Source organism: Sinocyclocheilus grahami, unplaced genomic scaffold (genome assembly GCF_001515645.1).
Source record: "Sinocyclocheilus grahami isolate Dianchi unplaced genomic scaffold, SAMN03320097.WGS_v1.1 scaffold297.1, whole genome shotgun sequence".
Classification (NCBI taxonomy): Eukaryota; Metazoa; Chordata; class Actinopteri; order Cypriniformes; family Cyprinidae; genus Sinocyclocheilus; species Sinocyclocheilus grahami.
Genome location: NW_015505476.1, coordinates 241,225 through 256,890, shown reverse-complemented (window position 1 = coordinate 256,890; position 15,666 = coordinate 241,225). Strand labels below are relative to the sequence as shown.

The window sequence follows — 15,666 nt, the reverse complement described above, 5'->3', positions numbered from 1 at the left end:
GGAAGAGAAACAGCATGGGTTAACTCACACTGTTACAGACACGCAGTGTGAACGTGCTCAACAATGGCTGCCTGTTTTTAGCGCATTTCAGAGTCAATGGGCTTCGAACCAGCAGGATGGCTGGATTCATCCATACAAAACACCACTGAGAGTGACCAGATGAATTCTGGAGAAAGAAACGAGTTTTGTGAGGGGGAACTTTTGTGAATGCTGAGGTACAGCACAGAGTGTAAAGCTTCGAGAAGCAGATTTTGAGTTCTATGACCTGAGACACCAGAAAACAACCTTGTCTCCAGCAAAACATATGAAAGGAGAAGGCTGGAAAAAAACTCAGCAGTCGGCTGTTCTCAGTGAGGAAGGTACATACACACAAACAAACAAACAAACAAACAAACACACAGTCTGAAGAACAGCATGTCCCCAGAGTCAAATTGAGACAGATAATATCCACACAAAATAATATGTCCTCATCTGTAACAAAGTAAAATTGCAAATGAGATCTCTTTAAAGGCAAAGTTCAGTCAAAAATGAAAATGAATCATTTAGTCTACCTCATGTTCTTCCAAACTTGTATTTTTCTTCCATGAAACACAAAAGAGGATTGTCCTTTTTTCCATACACTTCCAAGAGAAAGTGGTCTTTGTAAGACAATAGTTTCGTGCAAGGAAAAAAAGGAGTTGTTAAATAGTTCAATTGTTGACTGAAATGATCTCAACAACTTTAGAAAATTAACTGAAATAATGAGTAAATAATTTTATTTTCTAGAGAAATTACTGAAACTAAAATAGAAATAAAGCTATATAATAATAATAATAAAATCACATAAAACGACTACAACCTAAAATTAAATTTTAAAGAAAGTGGTCTTTGTAAGACAATAGTTTCGTGCAAGGAAAAAAAGGAGTTGTTAAATAGTTCAATTGTTGAATGAAATGATCTCAACAACTTTAGAAAATTAACTGAAATAATGAGTAAATAATTTTATTTTCTAGAGAAATTACTGAAACTAAAATAGAAATAAAGCTATATAATAATAATAATAAAATCACATAACAAAACGACTACAACCTAAAATAAAATTTTAAGTGAAAATGTAAAAATAACAATGGTTTCATGGCTCTCAAAATTCATTTGCAGCTCGGCATCATAGACAACAAAATCAGTTCAAATCTGATGTATGAATGAGATTTCAGAGTGACAGAGGTTGAACAAACAACAACAACAACAACAATACTACAATATCTTTTCTTTGAATATCTCAGTTGGTTCTGTTAAACAATAAATATATTAAATGGAGAATTCTGCTGGAATTTCTCAGATTTTTTGCCTTCGACCCTTACATGCGATCTTAAATCTATCAGGATCTCAACAAATTAAATACAATTAAATAGTCATAGATTTTAATACGAGCTAAAACATTTCACATCAAATTCTTGCAAATGCTCTCTTACTGTGCAGTATGTCAACAATGGTTTCATTTATGTCTTTATTTCTCTAAAGAAATGTTACCAGTAACCTCTAAGGCATAACATTTTCATCTGGGCAGCTGCTCTGCTTTGGTAGAGATACAAACAGGAGCAGAACACATCTAACAGTGAACAAAATAAAACATGTATAAGAGTAAGAAGTGTGTCTAGAAAGGCAGAATAAGGCAGGTGGTCTGTGATCTCCTGTGCTTGTGAATATGAATGAGATGTGTGTTGGCTCAGTAAACACATATTTGAACAGAATCCTGATGACTTGTGTTGGATCCCAGTGACAGACGCGTCTCCCTGCTGAGTCACGGGGCACAGCAGAGTTTAAATGAGCATATTGCTGTGTGTCTGGACTTCAGGGGGCTTTTCTCCTCTAGACCGAGGAGGACAGGTGCTTCCTGTAGAACAGCTGTTCACAAAGCCAGTTCATTTCCTTTTTCTCCTTTACTTTTTTGCCACTATTGTGTAGACTAGAGATATGTTGTGATGGCAAGAGTTTATTTAGATTTTTTCTTATATACAGATATAATAACAATTAGTCAACTAGATGTTCAGGCTGTTTAAATGATTTTGAAGACGAGTTGTTTTGCACAGAAGACCAAGATCAAGCAGTGATAGTAAGATGAGGAGGGAAAATGTTGCAAGCCAGATTTAAACCCGAAATGTCATGTCAGCACCATATACTGTAGCACAGAGGACAAGGCTCTGACTTTTCCCCCTTTTTCCAAATGTTTGTTAAAGGTGTCAGGAGTGGCTGTGTGTTTGGCTTACTTGAAGAGCTCTTGTCTGGAGATGGCTCTGTTGGTGAGAGGGTCGATGGCGTACACCTGCAGGTCTGATTTGGTGTAGTCCTCAAGTTCATAACCTTCTCCGTGCCGCCGAGGGCCAATCGATTCCACTATCACTTTAGCACCAGGGATCTGATCTTGCACGTAGCGCTCCAAAATACTGGGGGGGGAAATTAAATTACTTTATCTACTTCAAACATTAAAATGAAAAACCCACTTACTTAATTTCTGATACTTCTACTTTACAATCTAATAAAAAAAAAAAGCACTGAAAACAATCTATTTTTGCTAAACCTAAAGGGTGAATCTCACAAAATTTTGACACATAAGTTAATTTTATTCATGTATTTCACATTATACAGTATCACGGATTATTTTCCATTAATGATCATGGCTATCATTTTTTTTATAAAAATCAGCATCAATAAGTAAAACAGTTATAATAAATGCTTAAATATTTAAATAATGTGACTTTTCACATTAAGGTGATAGTGATATAAATATAATAGCTTTTTTCTTTTGATTTCGAAATATAACAGTTTGTGAATTCTTCCTATAACTCGTGCGTGAAGCATACAGAACACTGAATAAATGAAATTTTACGGTCTTCTAACTTTGCAATATATACACCTGACTAGTTTTAAAAAAGCAATCATTTAGTATTTTATTATGATTATTCTGCAATCTACTGAGCAAAGTGGTTCTATTTTGCTTATTGAAATTTGTCATTTGAGCTCAATTCTGTGTTTTAACAATTGAGATGGCCTTTTAAAATCAAAGCAAGTGGGAAAACAAAGGCTGCTGACAGTGCAGGAAACACTTAAATGCCACTCAAGGAAAGCAGCAGTGCAGAGAAACACACCGAGGGAGGAATTCTCACCTAATCAGCTGCTCTTTATTCTCCTCCACCACAGTGGGCGGCACATTAGAGACCACAACCTGCATGTCCAAGGCATTGACAACGGACACCTACAACCCACACAGAATACGAAAGAGACAGAGGATTTGATTCATGTTTATATGCACAGGTGACAGAGCTAAAAAAAACAAAAAAAAGTTTCAGCATGATGATATTATATTTTCTCCAAAATGGCTTAAGAGTGATTTTTTTTTAAATCAGAGGAATGATAATTTCAAGCAAACATTTACTGTTACCAGGCAGATTCATAAAGATTTTTGCAACCATTTTTGCTGTTTAAAGCATCACAACTAAAACACAATTATAAATCTAATTTAAACCTGAATATAAATCAACAGTTGTAATATTTTGGGAAATTTTATGACATAAATGGTCAGGTGTTCTTGCTTCCACTGAAGCACTGGATTACCATCTGGTTATTTACTGTATTTTTGATCAAATACATGCAACCATGGTGAGCATTTATGATGATTTATTATGGTGAGCAATTAGCAAGACTATTTTCAAAAACATTTAAAAATCTTACTGACCACAGACTTTTTATGATGGTGTAATTTGCAATAAAAAAATTATTAAACTGAAAAATGTTCACACTTTGTGAGTTAGACCCCACTGTATACCATCCAGCTTTAAAGTGCTATTTGTGGTTGTAATGGTCTTTAATTCAGTTGGTCAATAAGGGTACAGCATCCGAATGAATGCTTTCAGAATCACTTTCTATACCAGCACAAAATTCTACTGCTAGTGGAAATTGAAAATGACGCAAACATTATTGACATGATGTTTAAAACCCTTATGCACACATCAGTTCCAAAATCCCTCTTATTTTATTTGACGTTCATTAGCCAAGAGATTTCCAGGAATTGCACAAGTCACTGGCTGCAACACTTCAGGAGATAAATAATTCAGCTGACACAAAAACAGTTTATTTATATATTCATTACTGCACTAAGTAGTGCACAAATACCATATGCACTCCCGCAAGCAAACATTTATTCAAACATAATGTATTTACCAAACTAAATCGACACTCTGGAGAGATATTTTCCCTTAATAACAGTGCTGATTGTTGTTATGCAATTTAGACACTTTTAAAATTATTCAGTCAGTGATTTGATTTGAACCCCAAACATTCATTTTGCATAACCAGAGGAATGAGAGAAAATGTCATTTCTCAAAGTGACGTGTTCTGTTTTGTGTTCGAATCATGGTTTTGCATGAGGTGTATGAACAAACATACAGGTCAAAGGTCACATGCACTCACCACCACATCAGCCCTGCCGCTCAATCCCTCCCCATAGTTGTCTGTGGCAATGACCTCAAACTTGAAGTAGGACCGGCGCATGTTTCTGAACATGATGGCGCTCTTGATGACGCCAGTGTACGGCTCAATGACGAAACTGTCCTGCCCCTCGGGTGAGGGGGGGGTGATCAGTCTGTAGGCCATCTTACTGTAGTTTCCCGTGTCGATATCTGTAGCCTGATACACATGCAGAAACATATATGAAAACGAATATGATTTTGAGAAATTCACATTATCTGGTTATTAGGTCTGTCAAGTGTATCACACATCAATTTTCCCTGAAAAATTACCCCCCAAAAGATAAAGTCATTATTGTGTTAGATGAGAAAAGCTTTGAATAGACATTAAAAAAACAGAGCTTCAGAAAGAAATATTTAGATTCAACCTTGAATAAAAATAATAAATGTTAAAGGTATTTTATTTTTTTTAATTATTTTTTTAATTTAAAAAAGTAATATTGAAATATGAAATGATGATATGATATATGATATTATGAAACTAAAATCACCAGTAGGTGGCGGCAAGTTACTGTCTTAACGAATGAGTCATTCAGTCATTCATTCAACCGATTTGTTCAAACAGCTGATTTCAAGAAAATGACTTGCTTGCTGTGGCTTTGTTCGGAACTATTTTCACTTGGGAAATAGAACAAAACAGAGAGTTTTGACAATATTGTTTCTAAAACGTAACAATATTAACTTGTTTATTGAATTATTGCTTAAAATAAATATACGTCAATAAATGTACTAATAATAACTTGAACACATTATTTTTCCTTAATCAATCGCACCAAACTAATTAGGGGTCGACTGATGTGTGTTTTTCAAGGCCGATGCCGATACCGATTATTACAGATCAAGTAGACCGATAACCGATATTTTGAACCGATATATATGTCTGGTGTAAAAATGAAAATTAATGTCAAAATTAAGAATAACAAGGGCTCTGACAAAAACTGCCTTCCCTGGTGTTGGTTGAGTGTAGTACTCCCACAGTAAACTCTTTATTTTAAAGAGTTAAACTCTTTATTTTTTGGCAAACAAAGGGTTTACCATTCAAATTCAAACATGGAAGAAATAGCGCATTGTGTGATTATTCTTTTAAACTAAAGTTGTAATAATTGTTGTAGTAGTCAGGGGTTAACACAAAAAGAATAAAAAATCTTGACTGAATTTTTCCTCGGCCAAACCCCATTCCTCAGCCATACCTGTCACACACCCAGTTTAAGAGCAGTGTTTTTCTTCTTGTAATCAAGAGTGCTTGTCCTCCTAATTTAAAAAAAATTAAGGAGCACCTTCTGATCAATAATCAAAAATTCTGATCAAAAATTAGTCTTCCTAATACGAGGTGAAGTGATTTACAGGGGCATTTTATTTTTTACCTTTGCAATGGCATAATTTTCATCTGTCAAATTCAAATACTTATGCTTATAAGCTTTTTAACATTTCTATTTAAAACAATATAATAAGAAGTAGAATAAGACAAATAAGTTACCAATCATGAAATTAGTATTAATGAAAAATGTATTTGTACTACAGAGGTGGCACAGAAGAACACACAAGTGGCTTGTAGGTACATTTTCAGACATTCAATGAGGCTCAGAGGTGGCATGAGTGCAATTAAATTAATAAATTAATGTGGAGATTAATGTTTTAAATAAAAATTTGAATACAGAAATATTAAATGATTTAAATAACTGCAATTATACCTAAAAATGAAACTGAAACTGCCAGCAGGTTGCGGCAAATCACGGATTTTATCACTGAATCATTCATTCAATTGATTCGTTTGAACGGCTAATTCATTCAGGAATGAAGCAAGTGACTGTCTTTATGAATGGGTAATCATGAATCACTGACTAGATTCGTTCAAAAACGTACTTTCATTCATGAATGAAACACCGCTGTGCTTTTAGGGATGCGCAGCGGCTGAGCTGTTACTTTATTTGGAACTATTTTCGTTGATGAAGTAGGACAAAATCAGGCAGTATGTGTTTATTGAACTGTTGTATTAAATCAATATCACATTTGCAAACTCCTTGAATAATTATTAAAATCTGTCACTCTCCTTATCTGTGGGCTCAAGACTTCTCAAGACTCAAAAGCATGTGCAAATGATATGTTACGTCATCTGTCATCACGTTATAAGCGCGGAACCTGCGGGAATGAGTAGAATTATTATTAATAGCCGCAATCCTGTGCCTGAAATTCAAGACCAGCTCTGTTCTCTGCTAATAACCCGACTGTGAATAATGCGAGCGGTGTTATGTTGTCAGTGAGAAGCTGCAGCCGTGGCGGGGAGGATTTTTGGTGTGCTGGTGTTCTGACAAATAATGCTACCTATCAGATTATGCTACCAACAAATTGCCAGAACAACAACAATGTGCTACATGTTTCTTTTCCCCTCATTTTTTCCAATTGACGGAAACTCAATTCAAAAACTTTCATCCCCGAGTAGTATTTACATCATACTGCACCACAGAAATATATTTCTGATAATTTCATTAAGCTAACCCGAACTTATATTTTGACAGGTTGCCCTGAGGAACTTGTTTCTGTAGGTCTATGTAAATGATATGAAGATAGTTTTACTCAAATGAAACTGTCAAATGCTCATGAAGTGACTCTCAGAGGGAGTCAGAGCAGTTCTGGAGATGTTGTTTATGGATTTATGTCCTCATGTAGTGATACGACAGAAGCTGAAATCAGCGCGAGCGTCGCACACTTTGTATGTGTAGAAAACAAAACGTCTGTGCCATTTACATACACAGAGACACGCAGAACATGCTGGATCCATATTTAAATTGTATTTTTGCGGCTTAATATTTAAAGATACTAGTCCATATTGCGCCTCTATTTAAGTGTACTGACCTACTTTTGATTAATTCATCCAAACTTTGACAAATTCCGTGACATTCCGCGTCATGCAGTAAATTCCATTTATATGACTGGATTCCGCGATTCCGTCCGCATCGTGGAAATCATAGATAATATTGAGGTGTTTTGCAACTTCAGTGTAACATTAGTGGATTGGGATCTATTGCAACTTAAGCAAGGTCTGCTGCTGCCTTACCTTTGAGAGACAACTGATGCGTGATCACTGAAGCAGCTGCAGTTAGCAAGTGCTTTTGGAGCGAGAGTGAATTCCGCATTGATTGGTCGGACTCGTGACTCCCAACAAATCAGATGAGCGGTGGGCGGAGACTGCTTTAGGCCACAGAGTGGTGAGTTCTGACAGGCTGCATCAGAGCCAAATAGCGAAAATTAAGTTATTTTATTGGCGATTCGGTTTTGAAAATGACCGATACCGATAATCATAAAAATGCTTAATATCGGCGCCGATAATCGGCCAGGCCAATAATCGTTGACCCCTAAAACTAATGCATGAAATCGACAGAACTACTGGTTATATAAAAGAACTAGAGACTAGAATACTTTAAATGTAATAAAAAAAAACAAACATTTTGACCGAACTATCACTTCAAAAGCCTTGCTGGAAGAAATAGAGAATTAAATACAAAAGCTCCACAGCTTCCACTTCAGTGATGACCTAGAAATGTAATAATCCCCATATATCATCAGATTGTATGCCTTAATGCTTTTTATAGTTGTTAAAAGACTCAATTTATGAGATAACGGTCACCTTGCGGTAGCCTAACACACAGATCCCGGTGGGTACTTTACAGGGGTCCGTCACTTGTCTTCCACATTGTCCGAATGGAGAAAGAAACTGTCTAAGCACAGTTACTAAGATGTGGGGGGAGGTGAGCAGATTTGAACAGCGAGAGAGAGATTGTACTCTAGTGTTGACAGGTGTGTCAGGATGTGAACAGCATGTTCTTCACTGTAAAAATGAAATATAATGTACTGCAGACACCAACACCAGCAGAACATTTCAAACCCCATGAATCACTATTGTTCCAGTGTATTCTGCTGGTATTGTGCTTAACAGCACTACCACTCTAAATTTGAAAACACAACAAATCATATTTAATATTATGATTCTACAGTTAATGCAATGCCATATTTAGAGGCAAGTTTAAACAAATTTAGAAATTAGAATGATCTCTGAAGTATCAAGTGGCATTGAAGACTGGAGTAATGGCTGTTGAAAATTCAGTATTGCACCACAGGAATAAATTACATTTTAAAATATATTAAAATTAAATTGCAATAATATTTTACAATATTACTGTTTCAATTGGTGGCTGACTAAATACTTTTTTGCCCCACTGTATTTTTAAATAAACAAATGTATCCTTAGTAAGCATAAGATTTTTTCAAAACTATTTCAAATGTACAGTATATGATATATGAATCTTCAATTATTATTCATTAAGTTGGTTCAAACGTTTACGCTTATAGATTTCTCTGTGGAACAAAGAAGGAAATAAAAAAAAAATGTTATGCCTCCATCCTGCATATCTGAACTCTTGCTAAACCTGGACATTTTAGAAGCTGAATACAATTTCATATTACATTTCAGAGGTATTTCAGAGATTACGAGTAAATAAACATATTTTAAAAACGTAAAATGTAGTATATATGAACTATTTTTATAGTGTTTTGTCCGTTTTTGGTCCCTACAATCTGCCATTGCAAAACATGTGCACAGTCTTCAAAATTTCTCTTTTTGTGTTCTTCACAAAGGCTGACATTAGCATAAGTAAAAAAAGACCAAATGTTTGTTTTGTCAATGGCAAGTGCCCACTTGCCTCCCTTCAACAAATCAGTCAGGACTATAGGGTGAGCGTTATGTCACCTAATTAATATTCATGATTCCAGCCTAAGGTTTATAATGTGCCCACATGACATTTCAGTTCGTTCCTACACTGCTGCCTAGGAATAAATAACACATATACTCACCACAACTTTCAGTACTGTGGTGAAGGTCTTAGTGTCTTCAGTCACTCCTCCGATATAAAGAGACCTTGTGAAGACCGGAGGATGATCATTCTCATCCTGCACGTCGATAAATACCTTCGCCGTGTTCGCTAGTTATATTTAAACACACACACACGCACACAGAAGAAACAGACCTTAGTTTATGGAAATATAATCCCTATTTGTCACAGTTTGAATAAAAAAGCCAGTGTTAATGTAAACACACGCAGCCACTGCAACCCTCCTCCACGCTGTGGCAGACGTTAGAAATATGCTCTGTCAGAAAACATTTGTCTTCTGCTGCACTAAACGACAATATATAAAGTCATCTGGTGTAGATCTAAGCACACACAGGGGAAAGCGCAGATGAAGAGCTGTATATCATAGCTTAATAAGAGAGAAAAGAAAGAAATGAAGAAAAGAAAAACAGGTGGGGAAGCGAGAGAGAGAAGGTGTGCCAGTCCTGTTATGTACAACAAAATTTACATCAAAGTTAAAACAAGACACATGGCAGGACAAATGCACACACACACACACACACTCTCTCTCTCTCTCATGTTTGTGATTTGTACAGTTTTCCTATCAAAGGCTTGTGATGTGCTCAATGAACTTTAAATTTAACATGAAATGGAGTTTGCAACCCATTTTATTTCTGTAATGTGGCTTATCTCTGAGTGAATATTCAATGAGAAACACATTGAACAACAACAACAAAAAATGTAGGACGGGATTTTTGCATCCACTGGGATTTGATTGAATCGTGAAATATGGGCCTGATTTTGAGTTTGCAATCAGTTTTGGAAGACTCCTATTAATCTACTGAAACACCCACATTTTTAGGAAGCCTCTTTACTCGACATATCCCAGTGGACATTATACTTTGTCATTTGCAGGACCAGAAAACATTTCCCACTCAATTTTGGGAGGAAATCTGCAGAATGGATAAAGCCTAAATGTGTTAAAGTTTGCCAAATTTCAACCAGCTTTGTATTGTTACAATGTAGGTTAGTATATAAACAATGTGTTTTTTTTGTCATGTATGTCCCTTTGTCTCTGTTTTCTCTAGTCATGTAGCACAGATAAAAAAAAAAAAAACACAATTCTGCTGCATAGACAGAAAACTTTTATTAAAACCCAGACCTTTTATTAAAACCCAAATCTTGCCAGCAGGGAATCACCTCTTCAAACTGGACTGAGAATACAACACTTTTATTGACAACTGAAAGCACGATCAAATCAGGGTTTTAAATTAAAAGTTGACACTGTCAATAATAAAAAGTTGTTTCAGAGGCAGAGCAAGTTATTAGATTTTGGGCATGCACTGAAAAATCGTACACAGTAAGACCACAAAAGGGTGTAAAATAAGCACATAGAGCCACACACAAAAAGCCACTCCTCTAAAATGGATGCATTTCATTAACATTGCTTTGTAATTCAATGTATGCGTGTGTGTTTCTGTGTTCATCTTAAAGCGATCTGAGCTGTATTCTGCTCTCGTCCTTCAGCACACATCTATGCAGTTTTAATGTACACAGACCGCTGGAGGAAGATCAGACCTCTCACAGGAAGAGGGAGATGTGCTCTGCTCTACCTGTGCTGTCTATCTTTCAACCTCAATAAACTGCATGAGCTCTACACTTATGACCTTTCCAATAACTCCTGCTCTAACTGAGATTCAGCACATGCATGAGAGCTGGTGATCTGCAGTACAGTGACATTTCCATAATTAAAGGTTGTGGTTTATCCTATTGCTGTTATTATTTTAAACAATAAATAACAATAACCAGTTACAATAATGAACTAATATTTTGCCAAATAGCAAGTTCAGTTTCATTATCCTATTTTAATAATGTAGTAGGCGAGGCTCTTTATGATTACAAATCAACATTTTAAATAAAGAAATCATGTAAATTAGTTTAACGGCTAAACCTCATACCTAAAAACAAATGCACTACCAGTCAGATTTTTTATGTTTTTTTTTTCCAAAGAATTATCTTCTGCTCACCAAGCCTGCATTTATTTTATCCAAAAGCAGTAATATTGTGAAATATTTTTACTAATAAAAATAACTGCTTTCTATTTGAATACATTTTCAAATGCAATTTATTCCTGTGATCAAAGCTAAATTTTCAGCATCATTACTCCAGTCACATGATCCTTCAGAAATCATTCTATTATGCTGCTTCAAGAAACATTTATTATTATTATTATTATTATTTAAAACAGTTCAGTACATTTTTTCAGGATTATTTGATGAATAAAAAGATCCAAAAATCAGCATTTACTGTATCTGAAATAAAAAGCTTTTCTAACATTATACACTTGCAATAGAAATTAATACTTTTATTTAGCAATGATGCTTTAAATTGATCAAAAGTGATAATAAAGACATTTATAATATTACAAAAGATTTTTGTAAAGAATGCATTATAGTAATATGCATATGGAGGGTAATGTGCTTAATGGTTATGAAAATAACGTCTCCATTAAAAAATTGTAATAGTCTTAAAAATTGGCTTCAATTTCTTATTTCACCCCAAATATGATAAAAAAGAAAAATAATGTCAGGTTTTCATGAGGTTTAGAATTTCATTTGAAATGTGTGGTCATATGTGTCTGTATATATATCAGCATAAAATGTTTTGTATCTGTCATTTATTTCACTCTAAAGCTGTAAAGTCCTCAAATAAAATTCTTAGAAAAGATGAAGTGTGCTTCAGTGTTGTTCTTACTTTTGGAGGGAGCGCGCAGACTGGCGAGGATGATAGCGAGGGAGTCGGCCTGCACGCGGAGCACATAACTGGTCACGCTCTCGTAGTCCAGAAGGTTATTTGTGTAGATGATCCCAGTGCGGTTATTGACCATGAACTCACCTGCAAACACAAACTGATCAGAGAACGGTTCACAGCGCCTTTAACTCCAATGATGACTAGTAATTCAGGGTTGTATCTTATTCACTAATCATCTGCAGTCCAACTCAACCAGGAAAACAATGCGCTGCTTAGTTCTACATTTTATTCCGTTTTGTGTCAAAGAATCACATTTGCACACAGGTTTAGGGAATTCTCTTCAGAGTGAAAACTCACCTCCTTCATTTCCGCTCACTATGGAGTAAAAGACAGTGGTGTTGACGGCTGCGGCCAGAATCATTCCCACAGGCGTCCCGACAGGAGCGCTCTCACTCACCGGACTAAACCTGCAGAAATAAAGCAGAGCAAATGACAAACTTCATTCAGCATTTAAACAACACACAGCTGAGTGTGTCAGAACTGAGAACTGTCAGTTCCAGCGCAGATACTGTGACATAAATGTCAGTTTCCTGTTGACTATTGTATAAACATCAGAGCAGTTCAATAGGCCCTCCACCTCCACATAAGACCTACAGAAAGTGCAGAAAGAATAGAAGGACTTTGCTTTAAGAAGTGAAAGGGTTTAATTACTGTATTTAAAAGCAATACACATGAATCACGGGTCTAAGGAAAATCCATTTCTAAAGCTTTTGTCTACAACATGAGCTGACCTCTGAGGCCAGCGATTCTCAACTGAAGGGTCAGAGGTCTGTTCTAATGAAAACAATGTTTAATGCAAATAATAAAATGTTAAAACTAGTTTGGTTAGAAAAATAAATACACTTTTAAAGGGGAAGGAAAATCATTTTTGTGGTTGATGTCAAGCACTCAAACCATATACATTACTGTTCAGAAGTTGGTGGTCTGTAGGGATTTGATAGCGATTGTCATGCACATTTTGTCAGTAAAGCCGGTTCTGTGATTAGTAGTAAATCTCCATCACCTGCTTTCAGATGGAGCAGCATTTACTACACAGAGCCTAGTTCTCTGACAAGCTATGCAAAATCGCGTTCATAACCGTTTATCGATTATGAAATCGACGAAATCGTTCGCGATAAGGACAGCTGTTTGCGTATCTTCTCAGTGAATTACGGCTCTGTGTAGTAAATGCTGCTCCATCTGAGAGCACGTGAAAATACCACATTTAATAACATGTTTTTACTCCAAACTCACTTCATAACGTCAGTCAAGTGTTTGAAATAAATCCTTCTGTGGGATGATGTGGCTTCTGAAACAGAATAATTAAAGCACACAATATTTCATTGTATTCTAAGCAGTGATAAAGGCTATGTCGATTAGCATTTCATTATAGATATACTTTATTATGATGAAAATTATAATAATAATAATAATAACTCAGATAAACCATATATTGCCGTAGTCGTGAGTTTATTAATCACGCTGAATCAATGAAAGCAGTTAAATCTTCTGTTTATTTAGCTGCAGCGATAGGCATTTCCTGGATTTCTTCTTCGGGGCATATTTGGATTTTCAGCGCGAGAGTGCCCTCTGGCCTTCGGATGGAGATTTACTGCTGATCACAGAACTGTGCTTCACTGAAAGATACGCATGACAACCGCAGCTTCTGCCTAATCGCGATTTATTGCCTTTGCGATTTAATTCCGATTAATTGTGCAGCCCTAGCGGTCTGTATGTTTTTATTTATTTTTTGAGAGAGAAATTATCACTTTTATTCATCAAGGATGCGTTGATTATTCAAAAGTGGCAGTAAACATTTACATAGCTACAAAATATTTATTTCAAATGAATACTGTTGTTTCTGACTTTCTATTCATCAGAGGATCCTAAAAATACTTTTTTTTTTTTTAAATGTTAAAGTTAAAAAATGTTTCAGCATATTAGATGTAAATCAGCATATTAAAATGATTTCTGAGGGATCATGTGACACTGAAGATTGTAGTAACGATGCTGAAAATTCAGCTTTACATCACAGGAATAAATTACATATATATATATATATATATATATATGTGTGTGTGTGTGTGTGTGTGTGTGTGTTATTTTAAATAGAAACAATATTACTATTTCCTTTATTTTGTTCAAATAAATGCAGCCTTAAAGAAAAACATTTAAAAATCTTTTCGCCCCTAATCTTTTAAACAATATTGTACATACATGTATGACACCAATTATCTTTACCCATCACTTGTATTAGAAGTATCAACCTCTGTCCGTTTATGAAAAATGGCAGAAAATATTACTATTGTGTGGTTTTAGAGTGAAACAAAGCTCCTGTAAAGCGTTTGGGTGGAGGAAAGGACAAAAAGCAGAAGGTCTATCTGAATGAACCTTCACAGTTCTTGTACTCCTCTCACAGATGTTGTGAAAGCCTCTGTGCTTTTTCTCGAACAGGAGAGGACCACACGCCAGCCGTCAGAAGTGGGTGGGCATGACACTCTTGTCTCTTGTCCAACAGTCAAAATACAGCCATCATAGTGAGATCGCGACAAAGAGCTGCTGACTGCCTGGGTTTCTCTGCACCATAAATGGGGTGAAGCGCTTTGCTCTGTCTCTGAGACAATAGGGTGCTGCCGCAGTCAACCGCTACACTGACAGCGAGGAGCCGAGGTCACGCTGAAATCTCCGCGATGCTCAGCTTCACGCTGGTTACCATGGGAATCACAGAGGACAGAAATAGCCAGAACCTCAGTGCAGGAGTGAGGAAACACAAAAAGAGGAGCATCTTTTTAATGGATATGAGTTGCTGCACACTCCCGACCCACACAATAGCTCATGACTATCTTCATCAGCACATCTGTAATCTTCTCATTGTTATACTCTCACTGCATTTACACAGCCGTGTAATCACACAGTCTATTTAGCTCTTCTACATATAATGTAGAGTGACATTTTATGCCACAGCATTAACTAGAATGTTAACAGTGGAAGCGACGAGTTAGAATATATATTTCTTTTTACTTTTCTAACCAAACTATGCATGGTAGATTTAAGCATTTTATTATTTGCATATACCTGTCAAATTTTTGGAAACATTATGGTTTTTGAATGTTTTTAATGAATCTAATGCTTACCAAGGCTGCATTTATTTTATAAAAATACAGTAAAAACAGTAATATTATGAAATACTATTATAATTTGGAATAACTATTTTCTATTTCAATATATTTTAAAAAGTAATTTATTTCTGTGATGCAAAGATGAATTTTGAGCATCATTACTCCAATATCTTCAATATCACATGATCCTTCATAAATAATTCCAATAAGCTGCTTCTAAATTATTATTGGTGCTCAGTTATTAATATTGGTTCTTACGTTAAAAACAGTTTTTGCTCCTTAATATTTTGTGGAAACATTTTTTTTCCAGGATTCTTATATGAAGTTGAAAAGAACAGCATTTATTTATTTTTAAGTAGAATATATTTTAACATTACAAATGTTTAATTTAGTAATTAATTAAATACATAT

At 35.4% G+C, this 15,666-nt stretch overlaps 1 protein-coding gene across 1 annotated transcript in view; it reads right to left on the bottom strand.

The window, feature by feature from the left end:
* Positions 1-15,666, bottom strand: part of LOC107601022 (protocadherin-15-like) — a 206,231-nt gene that overhangs the window by 12,829 nt on the left and 177,736 nt on the right. The window contains exons 25-30 of the mRNA XM_016293037.1: positions 12,455-12,564; positions 12,101-12,241; positions 9,351-9,478; positions 4,447-4,662; positions 3,144-3,232; positions 2,247-2,423 (exon numbers count right to left, since the gene is read on the bottom strand). Coding sequence (XP_016148523.1) covers positions 2,247-2,423; positions 3,144-3,232; positions 4,447-4,662; positions 9,351-9,478; positions 12,101-12,241; positions 12,455-12,564 — 861 coding nt within the window. The remainder of the gene's footprint in view (positions 1-2,246; positions 2,424-3,143; positions 3,233-4,446; positions 4,663-9,350; positions 9,479-12,100; positions 12,242-12,454; positions 12,565-15,666) is intronic.